The sequence below is a fragment of the Typopeltis vanoorti genome, chromosome 11 (assembly GCF_054136105.1).
Source record: "Typopeltis vanoorti isolate ZY-2024b chromosome 11, IOZ_Tvanoo_1.0, whole genome shotgun sequence".
Classification (NCBI taxonomy): Eukaryota; Metazoa; Arthropoda; class Arachnida; order Uropygi; family Thelyphonidae; genus Typopeltis; species Typopeltis vanoorti.
The window spans coordinates 127,018,137-127,043,188 of NC_143559.1; the positions used below are offsets into that span (position 1 = coordinate 127,018,137).

Sequence of the window (25,052 nt, forward strand, 5' to 3'; positions counted from 1 at the left end):
CAGAAAAAAAAAGTGGTATACCAATAAGTTTTAAAAGTGGTATACCACTTTTAAAACTTATTGCTAGACTTCACGGAGAGCCTATTTCCAAACAATCTGCTAGATATCCGGACGTCCACTAACAGACTGTGAATGTTTTGTTTTATCAAAAGGACATGATTTCGCTGTTACGGCGAATAAGGTGTGCCACTTATGGATTTTTTCATAACATAGACAGGAGTATTCGATCCTAATCCCAAAAAAACAGCCAACAGATTACGTTTTGAATGCTGCACAAATTTTTTTTCATGCCAAGCCTCCTCGTCCTAATCTTTCTTACTCTGAGTTTAAAGCATTAAAATCACTGAAGAATAACAATAATTTAATTATTACGAAAGCTAATAAGGGGAAGGCTGTAGTGATTCAATATAGGAAGGAATATGAGAGAAAAATGTCTCTTTTACTTCGCGATTATTCATCTTATAGGCCTCTTACATCGAATCCTACCCGGAGTCAATTGAAGAGACTTAATTCTCTCATAGATAATGTATCTACATGGAATGAAGATCAAAAGAAAAAACTTAAAACCTTCTTTGGTCGTCCACCTAGATTGTATGGTCTTCCAAAGTTCATAAACCAGGCATTCCGTTAAGACCAGTCGTAGATTGTATAGGTTGCCTCACTTACAAAATCTCAAAATTTTTATCAAATTTACTCTCCTCTTCAACTAGAAGAACTGATACTTATATAAAAAATACTTTGGATTGCAAAAATAAAATTTCAGATCTTCATTTGGATGTTTCTGATATCATGATCAGTTTAGATGTTGTTTCTTTATTTACAAATGTGCCTCTTTTGGAAAGCATTGAATTACTACAACAGGAATTTCCTTCAGACATTGTAAACATATTTGATTTTGTAATAAATTCTGGTTATTTTTCCTTTAAAAATAAATTGTATCAACAAATTGAAGGAACAGCAATGGGTAATCCTCTTTCTCCTGCTATCTCCAATTTTTTTATGGAACATTATGAACAACGTATCTTTGACAACATTTCTCCCAGACCTACTCATTGGTTCAGATATGTCGATGACATTTTTGCTGTATGGAATGGCTCTTCGGATGAACTTCACAATTTCTCACTAAGTTAAACGCATTTCATCCTAGGATCAAGTTTACCCTAGAAGTAGAATCAAATAAGCAGTTAGCCTTTTTAGATCTTCTAATTCTTCACCAACCAGATGGTAACCTACATTTCTCAGTTTATAGAAAGAAGACTCATACAGGCCATTATATCCATGCAGAATCTCATCACCATCCCAGTCAAAAGGCAGGAACTATTAAAACACTGGTTCATCAGGCCCACTCCTTTTGTTCTTCAGACGATCTTTTACAGAAAGAACTACAATATATAACTTCTTCCTTTCTATCTAATGGTTATAAGAAATGCTTCATTAAAAGAACTTTGAGTAGTTTTAATATGTCTTCCTCTTCAAACACTGAAGAAATAACGTGCATTACTATCCCTTATGTACAAGGCATCAGTGAACGTATAACAAAAGTTTTAAAACCATTGAATATTTTTGTTGCCTTTCGACCGTTTAGAAAAATCTCCACCTTTCTCACTTCTCCTAAGGACAAGCTTCCACATCTTAATCATCCAGGTGTCTCTACCAGATTCCGTGCTCTTGTGGATTATCTTATTTCAGACAAACGGGAAGATTTGTCTCTATTCGGCTAGAAGAACACCAATCTTATATTGAATACTTTAAACCTGAAAAGTCTGGACTTGCAGAACATGCCATCTTCACTAGACACAGAGTTCATTGGAGAAAGACAAGAGTTCTTCACAAAAGTCAGTTTCTCATGGAACGCCTTTATAAAGAAACATGTGAAACTCTACTTCATTCTCCTAATTTAAACAGATCCGATGGCTTACGTCTATCCACTTTATGGAGGTAGTACTTTACAAATCAGCTAATCTTTCCTAACTTTTTATTGTATTGATTTTTTTTATTTATTTTTATTTTTTATTTTTTTAGGAAAGTTATTGACCTTTTTAGTTATCTTACAACAGCTACTTAAGTGGCGCTTTTTGGAAAATTGTCATTTATTGTTTAATTTGAGCTTAATGTACTGAAGATGCCTGTGACACACAGGCAAAAATTATACTATTAAATAATCTTTGTACATGAGTTTTTTCTGTTATTAATTTTGTATCACTAAGCAGATATGAAGGAACACTGCCAGCACAATTGCCGCCTGGACAAATAGCAAACACTTCACCTCTTGCAGACCAGGCAAGATGATGAAAATTGTGCTACTGGTGACAGCGACCTTTCAAAGTATATGATGATATTTAAACATGAATTTTACAGCTGAGAAATAGATTTATGATTGGAATTTAGAATGTCCCAACCTTATGTCAAAGTGGCCATCTCAAGATACTGCAACGAGAACTAGCATGCTATGATGTCTATCACTGGTTTATGCAAGACAAGATGGACAATCTGGAGAATTAACAAAAGAAAAAAGAAATCTCTTGCTTTACTCAGGTACCCAGAAGGAGAACAAGAAGGGGTTGGTTTCTTGAATCAAAAGAATATTAAGCACTGTGTCAAGCCTACTATTTACAGGTTTAAAGTCTATGCCATTAAACCTTTCTATTATACAAACATATGCACCAACATGTGGACAGACTTATGTGTTTGTCAAACATGTTGTTTATTTTTTTACGGTATATATTAGAACACAGAAACTAAGTAAATAATTAATTTATTAACTTATTGCTGATATTTCACTAGTGTTATAACCAGCATCTTCAGAGCACAAAAACACAGTTTGTTACAATACACGAGACTATGACAACATGGTGTAATCAGCAGACTGGTTAAACAAAATTGTAGCAGCAACACAAAGACTAGAGTCTTGATTTTTTGGCGCCCTCTATCTGGAAAAAAAAAAAAAAAGGGCACAATTTTGCCGTGACTCCCAAACAAGTTCCAAAAGCCGAAATAATGGTGTCCATCGAACGAGGAATATACGACCTGCCTCCAACAATAGCTAATAACATACGTTTAGATGTGGCCAACATCTTAATCAAGTCCAAGCCTCCCAAAAATAACATCCCACATAAAGAATTCATTGCTATAAAAGAACTACAGAACAACAACCAGATTATTATAACAAAAGCAGACAAAGGAAATGCAACCGTGGTGATGGACACAACAGAATATGAAAACAAAATGCACACACTATTACAAGATCAGTCAACATACAAAATTATAGATTGCAATCCCACCAACACACAAAAGAATAAGGCACGAAAATTATTAAAAAAAGTCACCTCCTGGCACAAAGACACAGTAAACAAACTCAAGCCCTTCCATGTTCAAACACCAAGGATCTATGGAGCACCAAAAATTCACAAACAAGGCACACCCTTATGCCCAATTGTGGACAGTATAAATAGTCCCAGATACAAATTGGCTAGACATTTAGCGAAGCTACTAGCCACTCTCACAAACAATTCTCCCTCCTTTGTCAAAAATTCGGCCCACCTAAAAAGCATCTTACAACACCTGACCCTAAAAAGCTCAGGCTTAATAGTAAGCTTTGATATCACCTCACTATACACAAATGTACCACTTACAGAAACCCTCAATCTACTAAAGTCCCACTTCCCCCCTGATATATTTGAACTATTCAAATTCACAATACATGCAGGATATTTCACATGGAAAGGGAAAATATACAAACAAATAGATGGGACAGCCATGGGCTCCCCCCTCAGCCAACTTTTACATAGAACACCTGGAAAAACCAGCAATCAATACAGCCACTCTCAAACCAATACGCTATGTTGACGATGTACTGGCTATTTGGCCACATGGCCCAGAGACATTGGAAAGATTTTTAGCGCATTTAAATAGCCAACATCCAAAAATCCACTTTACTATGGAACTGGAAGCTAATAGCTGCTGCCCTTCCTGGATACACTTATCACACGTCTTCCAGATGGTTCCTTATCATTTTCAGTTTTTAGAAAACTCACACATACAGGGAGATACTTACACAAATAATCACACCATCATCCTTCTCAACAATATGGCATTTTAAAAACACTCACCCATAGAGCGAGAGCAATCTGTTCCAATGACAATGCTCTTGCTGCTGAACTGGCTCACTTACGCCACACCTTCTTGGCCAATGGCTATAATCAACACAAGATAAACAAAATACTAAATGCTCCTAAGAAACCCCTCCCACAATCCACCACAGAGAACTACAACAAAACAATCACCATCCCATACATCAAAGGCACATCCGAAAAGATTTCAAGAATTCTCAATAAACATAAACTACACACTACATTCAGACCATGTAGCAAATTAGCTACCCTTATCTGCTCACCCCAAGGACAGCATTCCCCCTTTATCACATCCAGGAGTCTACCAAGTACCCTGCTCATGTAATCAAGTCTACTACGGTCAAACAGGAAGAACTGTGAACATCCGCATCAACCAACACAAAAGATACGGCCAGAATTATCATTATGGCAAGTCTGGCCTAGCAGACCATGCTCTGGATACCCCTGCACACAGGAAACTGGAAAAACGCAAAAGTACTACACAGAAACTCTTATAAGTCAGAGAGATTGTTCTTAGAGGCAACAGAAGCCCTGAAACACACTCCAAATCTCAACAAATATGGCTGTATTAACTTGCCTAAGATCTCGGAGACAGTCATCCTAAGAAAAAACTAGTATGCCTTTTTTTTTTTTTTTTGTAGGACTCTAGACTTATGTGATAGTTTTTTTGTTTTTTTTCCAGACCAGATAGAGGGCGCCAAAAAATCAAGACTCTAGTCTTTGTGTTGCTGCTACAATTTTGTTTAACCAGTCTGCTGATTACACCATGTTGTCATAGTCTTGCATATTGAAACAAACTGGGTTTTTGTGCTCTGAAGATGCTGGTTATAACACCAGCGAAATATCAGCAATAAGCTAATAAATTAATTATTTACTTAGTTTCTGTGTTCTAATATATACCGTAAAAAAATAAACAACATATGCACCAACAATCTCATGTGATGATCAGGAAGTGGATCTCTTTTATCATCAAATCATTAACCTGATCCGTGAAGCACCCAAGCAAGACTTTCTAACAGTACAATAGGACTGGAATGCAAAAATTGGAGCAGCTATAGAAAGGATTTCTACCCTTTGTTGGCCCTTTTGGACTAGGAGAAACGTATGAAACTGATAAAATTTGCCTTCCAGAATGATCTCACCATAGCCAACACATTTTTCCTACTTAAAGAGTCACAAAAATGGCCTGGTTCTGCCTAGAAAGAAGAACTCGGAACCTGGAAAAACCATATAAATTCAGCAAGAACTATATACTTCCCTGGTGCTAACACTGATAATAACCGTAATTTAGTCATAGGAACATTTATGTTGAAATTTGAATGAGAACCACAAAGAAAATAAGAAAACAAAAGCACCTTACACAACTCAAATTCTGCTTTTCTCTCTCTCTTTCCCCAAAATCCTTGTTAATTCTCTTGATAGTAATGCCTCTTACCAATAGTTTTCGTAAACAATTATTAAAGCAGCTGCAGCATTTTAGGAAGAGAATGCTATATTAATAAACCTTGGTCCAAGAAATACCTGAGTTTTGTGATCAGTGAGGATTATGACCAATTCGGAGCACTGGGAATAACAATGAACACTATAATTATCTGAAGAGACAGATAAAAAAAAATAATAATAATAAAAAGAGAGAGAGAGATAAAACTTGCTAAAAATGTGGTTATCCAGAGAATTATTATGACACCTCCAGGGAGTCCAAAGACTCGTCTAGGGAGTGTGCGCCAACAGCATCGAACGTATGCAAAGAAATTGATGATGATCAAAACCATACAACAGCATACCAAATAATTAAGAAACTAACAAGGCCTTTTATTCATAACAACTGGATAAATAAGGATGAGAATGGAATAAATATTACTGATCATGAAAAAATATTGAAAAGAAGGTATGAGTATTCAAATATGATGATAGCCTAGACCAGGCATGGCCAACTTTATTCTATAAGAGGGCCAATACATGATGAGTGGTAGTGTCAAGGGCTGCACACTTTTAGACAAAACTTAAATAAAAATAAACTCTGCATTTTTTCAAGGCAATAGTTATATGCACTGAATTACTATATTTGTTAAATCATTTTACTACTGAGAGAACAATATAAAATATTTGATTGATTTAAATCTTCTTCTTCTCTTCTTGAGTATTCTGCAATTGGGCAGGTTCTTCTCTGAGTAGTAAAAATTTTCCTTCCACTCTATTCTATTCTGAGCCTTCTCTTTCAAGGTTGTGTACCTGCCTCCATTCAGCATGTCATCTAGCATTGTTTTCCTTACTCTTCCTCTGGGTCTTTTCTTGTCTATTTTTCTTCGATGGTATCTCTGATGATTCCATTCCCTCTCAGAATATGTTCCAGTTTTCCAGTTTCCCCTTGCTTCTTTTTATCCTCCTTAACAGACTTCTTTCTTCTTCTACTCTTTTTAAGACCTCTTCATTAGTTATTTTATCAGTCCATTCGATTTTTTTCATCCTCCAAATCCACATCTCAAAGCTTTCCAAAATCTTAATTTCTTCTTTCTTCAATGTCCAAGTTTCAGCTGTATAGAGGGCAACACTCCACACATAACATTTTATTAGTCTTTTCTTTAGGTTTCTATCCATTTTACTTCTGAAATAAATTCCATTTTCAATTAAAGGCATCTCTTATCATTGCTATTCTTGCTTTTATGTCACTTTTATATCTTTCATCACTGCTAATATTACTTCCTAGATGTTTAAATGTCTTTACTTGATTCAATTTTTCCCCATTTACTCTGATTATCCATATTTGTCTCTTTCCTTGCTATTTTCATTACCTTTGTTTTTCTGATGTTAATTTTCATTCCATAATTGACACAGGATTCCAGTAATTTGTTCAACAGATATTGTAGTCTGTTTCAGTATTTGATAATAATGCCTTGTCATCTGATTTAAATATAAATTGTTAAATTAAATTTAATTACATATTTCTGTTTTTTTTTTACATGTAACACAACTTAATGAGAACACTGCGAGTGTTCATGTGCAGCAACAAGTTCATCAAAGTCCATTTTCAATAATGATGACGATATTTGTAACAAATCCTGAAGGTGGTCATCAGTCAGTTGGCTTCTTTGTGATGATTTAACCGCCCTCATAGTTGAGAAAGTGCATTCGCATATGTATGTGCTTCCAAACATAGATGCAATTCTCAAGCTGAAATCACTCAATGTAGGATATTTTTCCCTTGGTACCAGTTTCCAAAAGTCAATGCCTATCTCCACCCTTGACTGGAAAAAAGGGTTGAGATAGGCATCGAAGGTCACACAACTCCAATTGAATAGTGTCATGCTGCTCTGAAATGTTGCATTTCATTGGGTTGTTAAATAATGTCAGTTGTGGCTGCATGTCATTGAAGTCAGAAAATCGCTTACTGAATTGCTCCAAAAGTTGGTCTAACATTGACACAGAAAACTTGAAGTCAATGTAATGGCTTTCCTCTATCAACTCCCTGCAGGAAGGGAAATGTACCAAGTTTCCTATGACTAGGGTGAATTTAAAAACCTTCAGTTGACTTATGAACCCATCTAGGTGTCCAACTAAATCTGAGATTGTTTGGTTACGTCCTTGTAACTTCACATTGGTTCATTCATGTGATGTCTGTTAGAAAGGCGAGTAAGCTATTAAAATGAGGATCACACACTTTTGTGATAGTTTTGTTTGTCTTCTCGTGTTCCTCTAAAAACTGTTTTATTTCCTTTCTCAAAGCAAAAAACTGTTTCAAACAGTTCTTAGCCAATGTACTTCTGTGTACAACACTAAATCATCATATTCTGCCTCCATTTCTGTTAGAAAAGAAAGAAACTTGCAGTGTGCCAAGTCTGCCCTTAATTAGATTCACACACTTCATTACAGTTTTCATAACATCCTCTATCTCCAGAATTTTACCACACAGATCCTCCTGATGTATAATGCAGCGCAATACAGAGCAATTGATTCCAGCTGTTATGTCGGAAGACATAACATTATTATCGTTTAGAGTAAGAAATTAATAATCTACCAAAAGTGAACGTTTATGTATAATTTTGTAATATATTATTGTATAATCTTAATTTAGTATTGTGAAATTTCAGTGTACAAAATATAAAATAGTTACTTAGTCGGAAATTTTGTATGTGAACATCTAATCAACTCTGTTAGAAAAGAAATCAAAATAATATACCAATACCAAATGTGTACGGCCAATTTCAGTAAGTCTGTTGTGAAGAACTGTGCTTTCCCCCCTTCATTTTATGGAAAGTTACGAGAGCTTAGTTAGGTTGCCGTGAGTGGCGCTATGTGCTGGGAGAGATGCAAGGAGAGTATCACGCATGCGCGTTCAACGACAGCGGGAAACAAAGGTAGTTTAAAAGCGAGTGCATTGCTACGCAAAAGGCTTTTTTCTCCGAGACGTTTTCCTGCTGCTGTTCACCTGTGCGATGGATCGTCCGACTGGTAGGAAGGAAAGAAGCTTCTACGTGGTTCCCCTACTTAGTGGAAAGTATAATCTTATGACAAAGGAAACTACCAGTCAGAGACAAAGAAAGCCCAGCAGACTTAATGGTGGAAAACAAGAATGAGGAGTTCCAGTCGAAATATCAGAGGAAGAGTCAAGGTATTAGTCTGATAAAATAATTCTGAAGTGGCCCAGAGAATTAATGCAGTGAATCGGTAAGGTGAACTTTGTATTTCCTATTTAGTGAATTTATAGAGAGGATCTGAAGTGTGTGGAGAAAGACAATCCTAGAACTGTGGCTGAATATAAAGCAAAAGAATATGTCATTTTTTCATGTTATGTATGTGTAAGAGAATTATTTATGTTACTCAGATCTTGGAAAAGAGACAGAAATGTTAATTTGGACAGGACTATTAAGGAAAGTTTGATTGAATTCTAGCATATTTAAGAGAGAGAGAAAACTAAGTACTTATCTTTAACCTTAGTATTCAGTGATATGAATTTTAAAGTATTGTATTTCTGTGATATATAATTTAGAATTGGTATTCTTAAACGTGAATTTTCAAGTGTTTTATTTAAATATGTGTACAAGAGTGAGATAATATATATATGTATCCTGATTGAAAGATTGACTAAGTTTACATAAATGACTTGTATGATTTATTCAGTGAAATTAAATTGTTCTGTTATTACTATGAAGTTAGATTTCCTTATGTCTAGAGCTACTGCACTTGTTCATAAAAGTTAACGAACCTAGTTAAGGCGGGAAACATTTAAGGATCAGGTCACGATTGCAAAGTACAAAACTTTTATTGAGAAGAGTGAATGCTGACTGGCTTCTAACTCCGTGGGTTTAATTTCAATTTATCCTAGGACTCAAAGTGGTGCAGCTCGAACAAATAAATTTCTTTGAGTTTAAAAAGGGGAGATAGAACCAGAGCTGAGACAAAGAAGTTGGCGTCCGCAAATAGCAATTCTTTGTCTCACAAGACCTCAGCTTCATTCTTATCAAAGGTGCGGCCATAAGGGTTAATGAGAATTAAGAATAGGTAATTTTAAGGGAAAGTCGACACGACAATATGGCGCAGCCGACAGGATTTATAGAGAGGATCTGAAGTGTGTGGAGAAAGACAATCCTAGAACTGTGGCCGAATATAAAGCAAAAGAATATGTCATTTTTTCGTGTTATGTATGTGTAATAGAATTATTTATGTTACTCAGATCTTGGAAAAGAGACAGAAATGTTAATTTGGACAGGAATATTAAGGAAAGTTTGATTGAATTCTAGCGTATTTAAGAGAGAGAGAAAACTAAGTACTTACTTTAACCTTAGTATTCAGTGATATGAACTTTAAAGTATTGTATTTCTGTGATATATAATTTAGAATTGGTAATCTTAAACATAAATTTTCAAGTGTTTTATTTGAATATGTGTACAAGAGTGAGATAATATATATATGTTTCCTGATTGAAAGATTGACTAAGTTTACATAAATGACTTGTATGATTTATTCAGTGAAATTAAATTGTTCTGTTATTACTATGAAGTTAGTTTTCCTTATGTCTAGAGCTACTGCACTTGTTCATTAAAGTTAAACGAACCTAGTTAAGGCAGGAAACATTTAAGGATCAGGTCACGATTGCAAAGTACAAAACTTTTATTGAGAAGAGTGAATGCTGACTGGCTTCTAACTCCGTGGGTTTAATTTCAATTTATCCTAGGACTCAAAGTGGTGCAGCTCGAACAAATAAATTTCTTTGAGTTTAAAAAGGGGAGATAGAACCAGAGCTGAGACAAAGAAGTTGGCGTCCGCCATTAGCAATTCTTTGTCTCACAAGACCTCAGCTTCATTCTTATCAAAGGTGCGGCCATAAGGGTTAGTGAGAATTAAGAATAGGTAATTTTAAGGGAAAGTCGACACGACACAGACTTCCTTAGTAAGCCAACTAAGCCTGTTTGAGTACCACACATTGATTTAGCACCATCTGTCATAATTGCTGTGAGATTGTTGATGTCACCAATACCATTTACAACCTTCACAACTACATCATAAATGTCTTTACCTTTGGCTATTATGCAATGACTCTAATGCTAGTAGCTCTTCATCAATAATAAAGTCTTTGGAAACAGTTCGAATGAAAATTAGAAGTTGAGCTGTATCTGTTATGTCAGTTGATTCATCCAGAGCCAATGAGAAGTAAGCTGAATCTGTAATAACACTTTTTAATTTATTTAATATGCGAGAACCTATTTCCTAGACTCTTTTTGTCACAGTTTGTTTTGATAGCAGGATGCTTTCAAACTCACTGGTAATTTTATCATTCCCAAATGCACGTGCCATTTTCAGAGAACAGTGCTTTACAAATTCACCATCAGATAATGATTTTTCTTTGCTTTTGCTATCTCTGCGCTTACAACAAACGATGTCAAGAGTGAGCTATTTTGTATTGATGTTGGTTTAGTAAAAATAGATTTCTGAGCACTGACCTTTCTCTTCAAATTACATACAATTTTAGTACATACTTGTGATCAGTGGGGATTATAGGGATTGGTATTTAGTGGCATGGTGCTGTATGTAGTGGCATTTGATAAGTGCACAAACAATGCTTGCAAACACACAAGGCACTGTGGTTTGTTGTCATTATTGTTTATAAATAGAAATTCATTTTCCCATTTCTCCTGAAATGGCCTGTTTTCTTCACAGATCTTACGTTTCTTACCCATAGTACACAAAGGCTGAAGTAACTGACCAGGAGACACAAACTGCAACAATAACACTATTAACTGTGAAACTGATCACTGTAACCAGAGCAGAGCAAGTGACTTTCAATGATGCGTTACTTTGGATGCATAGAAACCTACTACTCCCACTACTACAACTCGCACAGAGTAGCAGTAGATTTTATAAATTGAGTAATCTTTTTAAAGCAATTTTGATTCCGTGTTGAGGATATACATTGTTTTATATATTTCATTATTTCTGATGAATATAACTAGTATATCAATCAGAAAATCTCAGTTATCATTGTTACAATTCCCTTTAAATTTTAATGATCTAGGCCATAGGTCAAAACTAATAGCTAAATTGATAATACATATAATTTAATATAGCTTTTATCCTGCCGCAGGGTTGCTGTTGGCCACCTATGGCCTAGACCAGTGGTCGCCAAAGGGGTCAATATAACATTGTTAGGGGTTGATAGAAAAATATAAGACATCATTGTATGTGTAATATTTAATTCGGTTAACTTGAATTATCTCCATCCTGAATGACAATGCAATTAAGAGTGAATCGTGGGAACAGCGACATGAATAGGACCTGTAAGATGGAGCAAGGTCATGAAAATAGTAATGGAGGCCAAAATGACGTATTTACCAACAAGCGTCTTTTCTGCTTATCCTGTTTTAATTACGTAATAGTAAAATAGAGGGGGTCTATAAAAAGTCAAGAAACTCTTGAAGGGGTCAACGGTCAAAGAAGTTTGGCGACCCCTGGCCTAGACCATTAAAATTTAAAGGGAATTATAACAATGATAACTGAGTGTGCTAATTATTCTAAACTTAGAGAAGACATAAAACGAGCTATTTTAAGGAGGATGAGAACCTATTGCAGCAAGCCACAAAATTTGCCAGCAGGTGTGGAACATTGAAATCTGGCCAAAATAATATTGGTACACAGTTATTCTTATTCTCATTGCAAAAAAAGGAAACAGCAAAAAGTGCAGTAATTTTAGGACAATTAGTCTCATCATTAGCCATCTAAGCAAAATATTTTTAGACATTTAACTCTCACTATTGAAACAAAAATGGAATCAAATTTTCCAGGCTGGATTATTAGAAAGTATAATACGTACAAACAGTACAAACAGGAGTACAATAGACCATATGTTTACACTTCATATCATTGGAGAAAAATAGATAAAACATAATAAAATAATATGCCATACTTTTGACTTACAGAAAGCCTTTGATTCTATTTGGCATGATGCTCTTTGGAAAATTCTACAACATTAGGGAAGGGATAGCAAAATAATACAAATGACTGAATCCCTGCTTCTGAAATGATGGTTGAAATTAAAGTGAACTATAGCACTCCCTTTCCAGTGCAATGGGGAGTGAGACAGCAGTGCAAGTTATCATCTATGTTATTTAACGATTTCCTTAAATATGCTGTTAAAAAGCTCTGGACAACGTGATACTGAATGACTCTAGGAGGAAGAAGAATAAACTATTTAAAGTTTGCTGATTACATTGATCTTAGCAAAAAACAAATCAGATTTTCAGGAAATTACTACAAAATTAGTTCATACTCTTAAAAAATAATCATAATAAAAAAAAAATTTTAAAAAAGGGAAAATACCTCTGCTTCTGACCAAGGAAGTTATGTAGCAGAAATTGAAAAATTCTCCTTGAGGATACACCTATAGAAGAAGTTGAGCACTTTCACTACCTAGGTAATATCTTTAATAAATATGGACGATCAAGGCAGGATATTAGAACAAAAATTGCAAAAGCAACTATAGACCTCTAAAAATTAAAACCACCATGAACAGGTAACAAGCTTACCATTACAAACAGCTCATCTTATTGATATATACTAGTTAATTCCATACAGTTGGATTCTGAATGAGGAGAATTGGAAATTATTAATACTTCATTCAGAGTCCAACATAATCAGCCATTCCCTAAGCCAAATTTACTCATCAGACTAACAATCTCTTATTAATAGTATGCTATTCATATGATTTCTTTCAAGTTATGTTTATTAATATTTATTTGTTCATTTATTGTTTTGAGATGAAGTGCAGTTGTGAAAACTGTGTATTAAATATCACTTATTATGAAATTAATATTACTAAAACAGAGATAAAAATGAAATATGTAATCTTTTTATGTTATTAGTAAAACATAATGTATCCAAGTAATTCTTCAAAATAAGACTTGATTGGTTGTTGTGAGAAACTATGTTATTTTTAGCCGGCGCATGCCTTATCATGAGTTACTGTACAGTATGCAAGAAGCCAGTTCGTTATCCACAAAACCAGTTAGAACCAGATTTTGGTGGGAAGGGAGAGTAGGATGTCATGAGTAGTACATGAAAAAGGAGAACACACACAAAAAAAAGAGAGAAATAACTGGGCTGAATGGAGTAGGAAGGACTGGAAATCGCTCTGTATTTTGTCTTATCTTTCTTCGAGCTCTTATTCTTTTATAAATTCCTATTGCCCCCCCCCCCCAGAAGAATAGCGTTGGACGAAAGGATAATAAGAATGAGCAAGAAATATTGAAAGTTAGACAATTATGAACAACAACCACCCTGCAACTCTCTACCTGCATCATTGAGTTGGAGGCACTTGTTTGACTCACACGTGGCACATAAGTGGCTGTAATGTTAAAAATTGAGTACCGTGCTGTGATAAAGTTTTTCACCAAAGAATGGCTTTCTCCAAGTGATATCAAACAGCAATTGGATGGTGTTTATGGGGAAGCTGCTTCTTCATATTCCACTATCAGTTTCGCCTAGGAAGAAAGAGCATCAAAGATGATCCTCATGATGACCGGCCTGTGGAAGTGATGACTGAGGAAAATGTCTCTCTTGTTGAGGAGAAACTGCTCAATGACAAATGTTTGAAACTCACTCAGCAAGGTTGGGACTTTCTATAACAACCATCTTTTGCATAATTCATGAGAAGCTTCAGATGATGAAGGTCAGTGCAAGGTGGGTGCCCCGACTTCGCTCTTCAATTCAGAAGGAGCACTGTGTGACCTGTTCCTGCAAGTTTTTAGAGCTTTTCCAAGGGAATCAGAGAGAAGTGCTGGAATCGATTGTGACCAGGGATGAAATCATGGTCCTTTATTAGGATCCTCTTTCTAAAAGGGAATTCATGGAGTGGTACAAACCAGGTGAGGCACCACTGAGAAAAAGTCATTCAGTCCACCAGGAAGATCATGGCAACAAACTGTTGGGATTGCCAAGGAATTCTCTTGATTGACTTCAAGGAAAGGAATACCACTGTGAATGCAGAAGATTATGCTTCACTCCTGCACAATCTACGCAATGCCATAAAGGAGAAGAGACAAGGAATGCTGAGTCATGGAGTTTGCCTGCTTCAAAACAATGCTCTAGTCCATACAGCTATTGTTGTGAAGGCTGCAGTGAAGGACTGTGGCTCCTGGAAGCCACAGTTAAGGAGCATGGCTTCCAGGAGACTGAACATCCACCTTATAGCCCCAATTCAGCATCCAGTGACTACTACCTCTTCTCGAAATTAAAGAAAGATCTTCGAGGAAGAAAATTTGCACATGACAATGAGGTGAAAGATGCAGTTTTAAGCCTTTTTTTTAAGCCAGACAAAAGTACAGACTATTTTTTCAAGGACATAGCAATGTTAATTCAAAGATGTGGAAAGTGTATTGAAGTAAAAAGAGATTATGTTGAAAAGTGACACAAATGTTTTCTTTCTATCACTTATAAAAGTTTGTCAGACTGAAAACTTATGGAACCACCCTCATAACTAGTGTTAGATCTTGAGTGGGGACTCTTTCAACAAAAGTCATTCATTCAAAATTTAACAAGAAAACACAATTCTGAGCTAGAAATACTTGTACTATTAGTTAAGAAAGCAAAATATAAAAGAAAACCTGTTACAATTACCTTAGAAAGAAGTAAAGTTGAGGAGAAAATTGTATGTCTAAGTAGAATTATATTGTTAAAGTTATTGATGTCAAAATTATACTCTGTGTAAGAATGTAAATCTAAGTGCAAACAAAGGTTCAAAGGTTACTAGCTAGCTGTCTACGATGACGTAACACCTGCAACGGAAGCGTTCGTGGAAGGCAAGCTGAACTCACGTTCGGTGAAATGAGCGCTCTTCAAGGAGCAGAAGTGTGATGCAATCGCATAGGGGCGAACAGGAGAGCACAATGAGAGATCCTCCAATACGAAAAGAGGGCGCTACAAAGAAGAATAAAAAGCGAGTTCACTCGGGTTTGAACCCCCTCGTTTTTTTCTGTTCCTGTTTTCTCGTGTGGTCAAGCAGAGTACTGACCGATCGACAGCGCCGGAAGTAATCTCCTTCCTGGTTGCTATCTGAAGGAGTCGGGCATGCTATACGTGAGCTGACAGCAGACACCAACTAGGGCCATCGGTAGTAAAAGTTTACCGATGCGAGACAGCAGAAAAGTTCCCCAAAACGATGGCCGAGATGACAATATTGATCCGGTAGATGAGCGTTTGTGTGGAAAGTGCAAGGAATGGCGATTTGTGTCGATCAGCGTAACCTACACGTGGACGCGACTCGATAAAGCAGACAGACATATGACTACAAAGGACGGACGAAAGAAGCCCGATATCCTCTCAGGACACTGTTAATGTACAGTAAATTCCTTATTCTTGTAACAATTAGTATTGGGGCAAAGAGAGAAGGACAGATTTCTAATTGAGAAGAAAGAGAACTTTTAAGTGACTTTTGTGCTCAGTAACGTGTTAATCATATTGGGCTAGTAGTATGAAAGCCTGAGAGTATGCAACACTTAGTTGAATGTGAATTGATCTTTGTTAGCAAGTTTTACTTAGAATTTTGAACTAGTGTTTTATGATGAATGTGTACTTATTTAACCTAGAGATGTAAATAGAGTATTTGATAATTAGAATGTTCCCTATTGCTTAGCTAGTGAATTAGAATTTTGATATGACATACCTTTAATGTGTGGGAGTTTATTGTATGTAATTTGATAATTAATAAACATGTTTTTTCTATGTAAGTCTGAGTTTGTCTGAGCATGAGACTGATTTTACCACTCGCTAAAGTTCAAACCTGTGAATAAGGGGAAATTAAAGAAAGTTATAGGCCATGACTGCAATGTTGAAGTTTCTATAGGCACTTAATACTTTAACAAGATTAGGTATTACTTGAACTCTGGGAAGGTTTCTTTGTATACAAGAATTCTTCTGTACTAAGACTCTGGCTGGCGCAGCTATATCAAACAAATTTTGTCATAGTTCTGAAAGGAGAAGTGGCTCCAAAGAGAGAGATATGTTAGAGATTTCAGGCTTAGTAGGTACGACAGGGATTTAGGATAGAGAAATAACAGAAAAGTGATGCCATAACAATGGTGAAGACCACAATATCTAACACTAGTATGGGATGGTGACAGTTTTGCTGCAGTCTTGTGTGGTAGGCAACGGTGCTCATATGCACAAATCCACATCACTCTACTTGATATTACTTGCCATTAAAGAATATATTCTCAGCTTCCAAGGATGCCCTCTCGTCCTTTCCCCACCCTCCATAAATTAAAAAATTCCATCAATTGAAATCCTGTATGACCTGTGTGTATAATCCTGTATATTATCCTCATATTTAGTGTTGAATACTTAGCTATTCCCTTATCATCATTGCTTGAATATAACATCTTGTATTTGTTGCTCAAAAACAAATCACCCATTTTTATCTTCTTTGTTTTGGTAGTCATCTCAATCTGGTATTTATCCAATTCTTCTGTTAGTTTAATTTCTTTTCCATTGAGGCTCCTTGTGTTAATCATTCTAATCTTGAACTCTGCTGATGTTGAGTTGGGATTTGTTCTAGTAGCTGGCTTTTCACTGTTCGTCCTAATTCTCTGACAAAAAAACAATGAAGGCCTTGTTTAACCAGGCAACACTTCAGTTGGCAGAAAATTCTGTCATGTTGTATTATCACTTTGGATTTTGGTTTAAGCCAATAACAATAAAATCTGGTCAAACTCCAGAACAAGGAGAATTCAGAAAAAGCTGCATTACTATTCATCATATATATATATAATAAGAGAAATCATTGAAAGAACAAACAAATACCAAAAACCCTTAGGTTTGGCATTTATGGCTTTTGAAAAGGCATTTGATTCAATTTGAATGTTAGCTATTTTAGATGCGCTAAAATTAAGGAATTGAAAAAAATAACTTGTATATTGCTATATATAAAGTTCAAGCTGCATCTATAAAATCAAGAATAATATGATATTTCCTATAAAAAAGAAAGCATGGCAGGAAGATGCCATTTTACCTAAATTATTTACAACAGTCCTAGAAGAAATGTTTAAAAATATGAATTGGAAAAATAGAGGAATTATAGCAAATGAGAAAGAACTAATAGTGATTCTATATTCATTTCGACCATCAACTGAATGCAAGAAATGAACATAAACTGGGTTGTATGTTGGCTGAAGAATTTTTAATAAAAAAATAAAGTAAAAACACTGACAAGTTTTGCCAACTTGGCTGTTTGGCTTTGTCAGGGCATATAAAAGTTATACAAACAACTTAAACAGTTTATGAAGCAATAAACCAAATACAAATGTATTTTTTTACAAATTCAGAAGAACGCATACATCAAATGCATAGAGCGTGTATGATATCAATTATTCTATGATATTAATTATTCTAGCTGATATTTGGAAGAACCTCATAAGATCACTAAGTACGCCAGAGTTTAATTTCGCTGCTAATTACAGGACGTACTTGCATAACAATAACTGATATCATACAAGGTCCACGCATTTGAGGTACGCGTTCTTCTGAATTTGTAAAAAAATACATTTGTATTTGGTTTATTCCTTCATAAACTGTTTAAGGTGTTTTGTATCACTTTTATACACCCTGATGAAGCCAAACAGCCAAGTTGGCGAAACTTGTCTATGTTTTTACTTTATTTTTATTATTAAAAAATTCAAAAAATTTCAATGCACATGTTGGAACAGATAACCAGATGTGGAAAGATGTGGTTGGGAGGAACGGAGACCCTGACCTTAAAGCGAATGGGTTGAAATTATTGGACTTCTGCTGTACTAACAGCTTGTCCAAAATGAATACCTTCTTCCAGCACCGAGAAGTCCATAAGTATACCTGGTACAGAGATACACTAGAACAAAGGTCTCTGATTGACTTCTTTATAGTCTCAGCAGACCTATTTTCCTCAGTGCTGGATGTTCGTGTGAGGAGAGAGGCAGAACTGTCAACTGACCACCACCTTGTTGTCTGCACTCTATGGCTTCAGAAACCAGATGCTACCATCACTGCTGGTAGGCCTAAGCAGCTATATTGTGTGAAATGGGAGGCACTGGAAAATGAAACTGTGAGGAGGAATTTTGCAGATGACATTTCCTCCAGGTTCAAAGAGATTCCCAAGCACGCTGCAGATGTTGAGGAGGAGTGGGAGCTGTTCAGAACAACTGTCACTGCCTCTGCACTCTCATGCTGTGGCAGAAAGCAGCTCGGCATGGCAACGGGCAGTGAAAAGGACACCTTGGTGAAACCAAGAGGTCCAAAAAGCTGTCCAAGCAAAAAAGGAAGCCTACCTAACATGGCTTAGAGTCAGGTCACCTGAGAGAGATACATTTCTGGTACACTGAGGTGCGAAAAGCTGCTGCTGAGGCAGTAAAGACAGCAAAGCAGAAGGCTTGGGAATCCTTTGGAGAAAGATTAGACTCATGCTATGCAAAAACAAAGAAAGTATTCTGGCAGACCATCCGCCACCTTCGAGGGAGGAAATCATGCACAGCAAGGGTAATTAAAGCCTCTGATGGTGCAATGTTAACTACCAAGAAGGATATCCTCCACAGATGGAGGGAATGCTTTGAGAGCCTTCTTAACCCATGTGGCCCAGCAGTTGTGGACATCCAAGAGGTGCAGATCAGGGTGATGACTAGTCTCACAGCAGAAGAGGTCCATTTAGCAATAAAATTGGACAAGGCTGCTAGAGATGATGAAATTTGGCCCGAAATGTTAAAAGCCTTAAATCGAGATAGTGTTCTTTGGTTGACTCGACTGTGTCATGCAGCGTGGATATCTGGGCGAATGGCAAAGCAATGGCAGCCAGGCATAATAATACCAGTCTTCAAGAAGGGAGACCAGAAAGGTTGCAGCAACTATCATGGCATCTCTCTGCTCAGCCTGTCTGGGAAAGGATATGCTATGTACTTGGAAAGAAGGTGCAGGAGCATAGCTGAGTCAAAGTTCCAGGAAGAACAATGTGGCTTTTGTCCTGGTAGAAGCACAACTGACCAAATCTTTGCTTTAAGGCAAGTCTTTGAGAAATCTTGGGAATATGCCAAGAATATCTACACATGTTTTGTGAACTTGGAGAAGGCATATGATCGGGTTCCTCAGGATAAGCTTTGGCAAGCAGTACAGGAATATGGAGTAGATGGCCAACTATTAGCTGCCATCAAGTCCCTGTATGAATGCCCGGAGTTTAGTGTCAGGGTAAACAGCACAAAATCTGAACCTTTCACAGTCTCCGTTGGCCTCTACCAAGGGTGTGTTTTGTTGCCCCTCCTTTTCATAATATTTATAGACTGGATTGATAGGAACAGCCAAGGCAGTGAGTGTGTCAGAATTGGAAGATGTAGTACTGGATGTCTGCTTTTTGCAGATGACCTAATTCTGCTTAGCTCTTCCACAGATGACTTCCAGCAGACCCTGGATAGGTATGTAGCTGTTTGTGTAGAAGCTGGAATGAAGATTCAGTGTGGCCAAAACTAAAACATTTGTGGTCTCAAGACAACATCCCAGTGCACTCTACATGTGAGTGGAGTCCCACTGAGGCAGGTGGAGAAGTTTAAATACCTTGGGTCCATATTCACGAGTGATGGAAAGTGGGACGTAGGGCTACATACTCGGATTGGCTCAGTAAGTGCAATATTGTGGGAGCTTGGCTGTTCGGTAGTATTGAAGCGGGAGTTAAGCCAGAAGGCAAAGCCAGCAGTCTTCAATACAGTCTATGTATATACTTCAATACACATATGGTCATGAGTTGGATAATGACCGAAAGAATGCAGACAAGAATCCAAGTGGCTGAAATGAGGTTCCTTCGAGGGATTGCAGGGCTGACAAGACTCGACAGAGTCAGAAGCTACAATTTGGGAAATTCTCAATACTCAACTGCTGCTTCTCTGTGTTGAGAGATCACAGTTACGTTGGTAAGGGCACCTGGTCAGAATGCCACAAGAGAGGCTCCCCCAGAGACTGGGAGGCCACGTGGAAGGCCAAGGACTCGCTGGATAGATTATATCCAAACCCTTGGGTGGACACACGTTTGGCAGTCCCACCAGATCACCTGAGCTTGGTGGCAGAGGATCGTGACCATTGGAAGTTCCTCTTGCAGCTGCTGATCCCACAAACAAATTAGGAATGTGGGCCTTGAAGATAGATGAATGAATGAATTAAAAAATTCTTTGGCCAATATACAACCCAGTTTACGTTCATTTCTTGCATTGAGAAAGAACTAAATCACCTATGATTTGCTAATAACATTGCTATATTAGGAAACTGAAGAACTTCAACAAATGATCAAGGAATTGAATGCAGAAAGCAAAAAGAAAGGAATAAAGACAAAAAAAAAAAAAAATGTACAATAAAAACATCACCAAAAAGCCAGTACAAATGGAACACTAGGAAATTGATATAGTAACCTATTATGTTTACCTAGGATAAAAGATCAGAGTAGAAAGAGAGAGAGAGAGGCTGCAAAGAAGAAATATGTGCAATTAAACCCTGTTGGATAGCCTTTGGAAAACACTGTGTGGCACTCAAAGGAAGCATCCCAATCTGTCTTAAAAGGAAAATATTCAACAATTGTCATGTTAAAAGTTTAATGAAATGAAACAGCACAAGGAAAGGATTTAAAATATTTTAATTTTGTCCTAGTTCTGTTTCACTCCATTAAACTTTTAACATGAACTTCTCCCAGCACTTAAGCCGTAACAGTATTCAATTATATACTTCTGGTTGTGACATATGGAAGTGAAACATGGACTCTGAACTAAAAAATTGACCAACAAGTTAAGGTTACTCAGAGGAAAATGGAAAGATCATTACTCCATATTACCATTGTAGATAGAAAGCACAATATTTGGGTCAGAGCTTAAAGTTTAGGATGAGAGACATTATAACAGCCATCAAAAGATCCAAATAGAAATTGGCAGGTTGTGATGCAAGAAGTAACACCCAAAAACGTACAGTGCTGATATCCAAATGGTATCCCAGAGATGGAAAGAGAACAACAGGAACACTAAAGAGATGGTGGGAGAATGAGATTAAAAAGATGAATGAGACTCAGTGGCATAGGAAGGATCACAATAGGAATAAATGGAGCACTTTAGAGAAGTCTTCATCCAGCAGTGGACAGATAATGGCTGACGAAAAAGAAAAAGTCTGAGTAGCTGTTTCCAGACATCATTTAGGATTAAACTTTGGTTTCTGTTAAGGTAGTGAAAAACTCAGATCTTAATCTATTGAGATTTATCTTAGTCAACCATGGTGGCTTAACTTGATCAACCATGTGATCAGCAGTGGAAGTATGATGACCTAGGCCAGATCTTTCTTCTATACATGTCAACATCACTGACAATGCTCTTTTTTTTCCTCAATTCAAACCTTGAGCTTGCTGGCCTATGTAGACTAGATAGACCACAAGAACATGGCATCGTATAAGAACCTGAATGTTTGCATAAGGGAACATTTTCCTTTGGAGGCCTGAGGAGGTAATGATTTGTTTGGATTGGCTTGAAATCCACCCACATGTCATGATCCTTGAGCAGGGTAGCAATAGCAATGGACTGATTACCAACATATGGGATGGAAACTGAATTCTTGTACTGAATATTCGGATTTTGGCAAGAAGAATAATCTAAAATGAATATCACATTGATGGGTTTCTGGAATATCCATTAAGAACAAAAAAATGGAGAAGGATTTCAAGTTCTTTAAATTGGAGAAGGGTTTCAAATTCTTTAAACTGAATTGGATTTATTCAATCAAATTCAATTCTAATTAAAATCCATTCCAAGTAATAATCTCCATTATTATTTAGAATGGAGATGGCCTGGTTCTTAAGTGTGTGGATGGCATCCAGTATGAGTCGACTTGCAGAAAACTTCTAAAGAAGTACCATTAACCTAGTGGCTTTCAAGCAGACTATTCATAACCTCCTAACATTACCAGAATGTTCCCTTTTATAAACATCCAGATTTTATAGGATACTGTGTTCCTGTAGTCTAGTCTACATAAGCCAGACAAGGTGAAATTTTGAATTGAGAAAAATAAAAAAAAAAAGAACATGTCAATGACGCATACCATAAAAGAGAAGAAGGATGTGGTCTAGCTAACCATACTTCCAACTACTAATCACATGTGTATGACTAGGATAAAGCTACCATGCCATATTTAGAACAAAGCTTTTTCCTCAACAGATTAAAGAATCTATGGTAGTTTCTCACTTGTGGTTCACTTTAACAGAAAGATTTAATTCTAAATGATGTCTGAAAATCAGTCCTTAGATTTCTCGGCACATCAGAATTTAACTTCTCCAAAGCAATTTACAGACTACAAAAGAGTGTAAATGAAACCAACTATGTGTTAGTTTCATTTTGTTGGATTGTTTTTCTTCTAACAAATTTATCTATGCTTTAACATTAACTGTTTCCTTCATTTCTCCCATTTAAAAAAAACAAAGAGCCTTGAAGAAGCCACCCAGATTACAGGTTTTGCAAAACTAGTCCATTTTAATTTTTGTTAGTGTGTGCTAATAAACAACTAAATCCTTATTATTTATATGTTGTTTTTATTGTAAAAATGTCAATTTATTAATAAAATAATTAAAGGCTAGGACAATGTCGAAATTATATTCAACTTTGACTATAGCAAATTAGTTAGAAAAGTAATATATATATATACAGTCAACTATCACTACAATAAAAATCACTATAGCAAAATTATTTACTACAGAAAACTGCTGTAAAGTCCAAACCCAAATTCCTACAGATATAGGGTTGTATCAAATGAAATTCACTCTAACAACTATTTCTATGGTCCCTCTGAGTTCATTATTGTGAGAGTCAACTGAAGATTTATGGTGAGATAATTACTTATAATGTCAATTTCCTAGATCAATGCAAAAAATATCAGATGTTATGTGGACAGAAATGTTACACAAAACAAAAGGCCAAAGCTAGATCAAATTAGAAACTAACATATAGAAAAATTTCAAACCCGCTGGTAGTCAAAACGTTTTGCATATGTTTGATCATCACAGTATTTCTATTCATTTCTTAAAGGTGCATTTCAAGAGAGAGAGGGATATTGAGATTTAATCAACCGTTTTAATTTTTTTTTTTTTTTTTTGGAGATCAACATTATTTTGATTCAGTTGCATGTTCTGAATACTACTATTCCTTTTAGCACTTTGTCCATTCCTATATGCAAAGCTAAAACCAATCTTTTGATTTAAATTTTTCTTGGCAACAAGTAAATATAAGAAAAAAATGTAACTGAATCCTCATATAACTCATTTAATAAACAAGACAGACTCAGCAACAAGTACAATGAAAAAATTAAATAAATAAAATAGAAACCATGATATTCCTCTTTTCTTATCTCTAAAATCTGACTTCATACTTTTGCTAATTACTTAAACGATGATAATTTCTTCATACAGATGAACACAAGGGAATAGGTGACAACGGTTTTAAGCGTACAAAGAAACCAGAAGAGGCATGTTAGTATGTCTTACCTTTCATGGACTTGTTGATTTTTCAACTCAGATAGTTCATTATCCAATTTTTCACTTAATTTCTTTAATCGTGCAATTTCTTTTTCATAGCGACTGGATGTACTCCGCATAGCATCAGAAACTGCCTCTGCAAGGAATCATCAGAATGTGAGCATAGAGCAAAAGCATTTTTCCTGAAATACAAGTAGAATCAAGGCTTAAACCATAAATCTCTTCAGCTGCAAATGTATATAAAAAAAAAAAAAAAAGGTTAGCTAGTTAAAAGAAACGACTTTCTGCTTTACTTGTATCTAATACCAACAGCAGAAACTGGTATTCAGAATGACTTGATAGGATCATTATTGAAAACACCTACTAATTTCTTACATGAGCTCATTTTAAAATTTTCAGTTTCACTTTGTAATGTTACAATCTCCCCCAACCAACAGGATCAAGAATATTTAAATAGCTCATACACTTTACATTAATCAAATAACTATGTGCATGACTTCTAGTTATAAATTTTGTGCTACAAAAATTTCCAAGTTCATCGACATAACATAACACATTCTAAATTTTTTCTGTGCTGTTTTTCATACATTGGCTGTTTTAAAAAAATAAAAAAGTTAAGTTCAGGGAATTTAAATGATTATAAAAATTTAATACAGATGAGAAAACAAAGCGATTCTTGTTTTTTTTAAATGATTTAATACGGTTAAAAGATTATTCCCATCTGCCAGCATAAATGTAACTGATTCCTCATATAACTCATTTAACAAACAAGCCAAACTCAGCAATAAGTACAATGAAAAAATTAAATTCTTGAAAAAAATTAAAAATTAATTCTTGAGAAAAATTACATTTTTCTCAAGGGCTGAAAATCAGAGCAGAGTTTGTTTGCCTTACTACTTTGTTTTGTGGGCTTAATGAAAAATAATCAAGGG

The 25,052-nt window shown here is 35.9% G+C and overlaps 1 protein-coding gene across 3 annotated transcripts in view; it reads right to left on the minus strand.

Annotated features, from left to right (window-relative positions):
• The window catches only part of LOC150102033 (rab GTPase-binding effector protein 1-like), a 555,334-nt gene that overhangs the window by 407,751 nt on the left and 122,531 nt on the right, over positions 1 to 25,052 (minus strand). For 2 of the 3 annotated variants that reach the window (XR_016549014.1, XM_090400151.1), the window contains exon 4: positions 24,130 to 24,256. Coding sequence is in view for 2 of the 3 variants with exons in the window: in XM_090400151.1 (XP_090256277.1) it covers positions 24,130 to 24,256 (127 nt within the window). In the remaining variant the exon portion in view is untranslated. Of the gene's footprint in view, positions 1 to 24,129; positions 24,303 to 25,052 lie in introns of all 3 variants that reach the window. The other variant, XM_090400153.1, reaches the window with a different exon arrangement.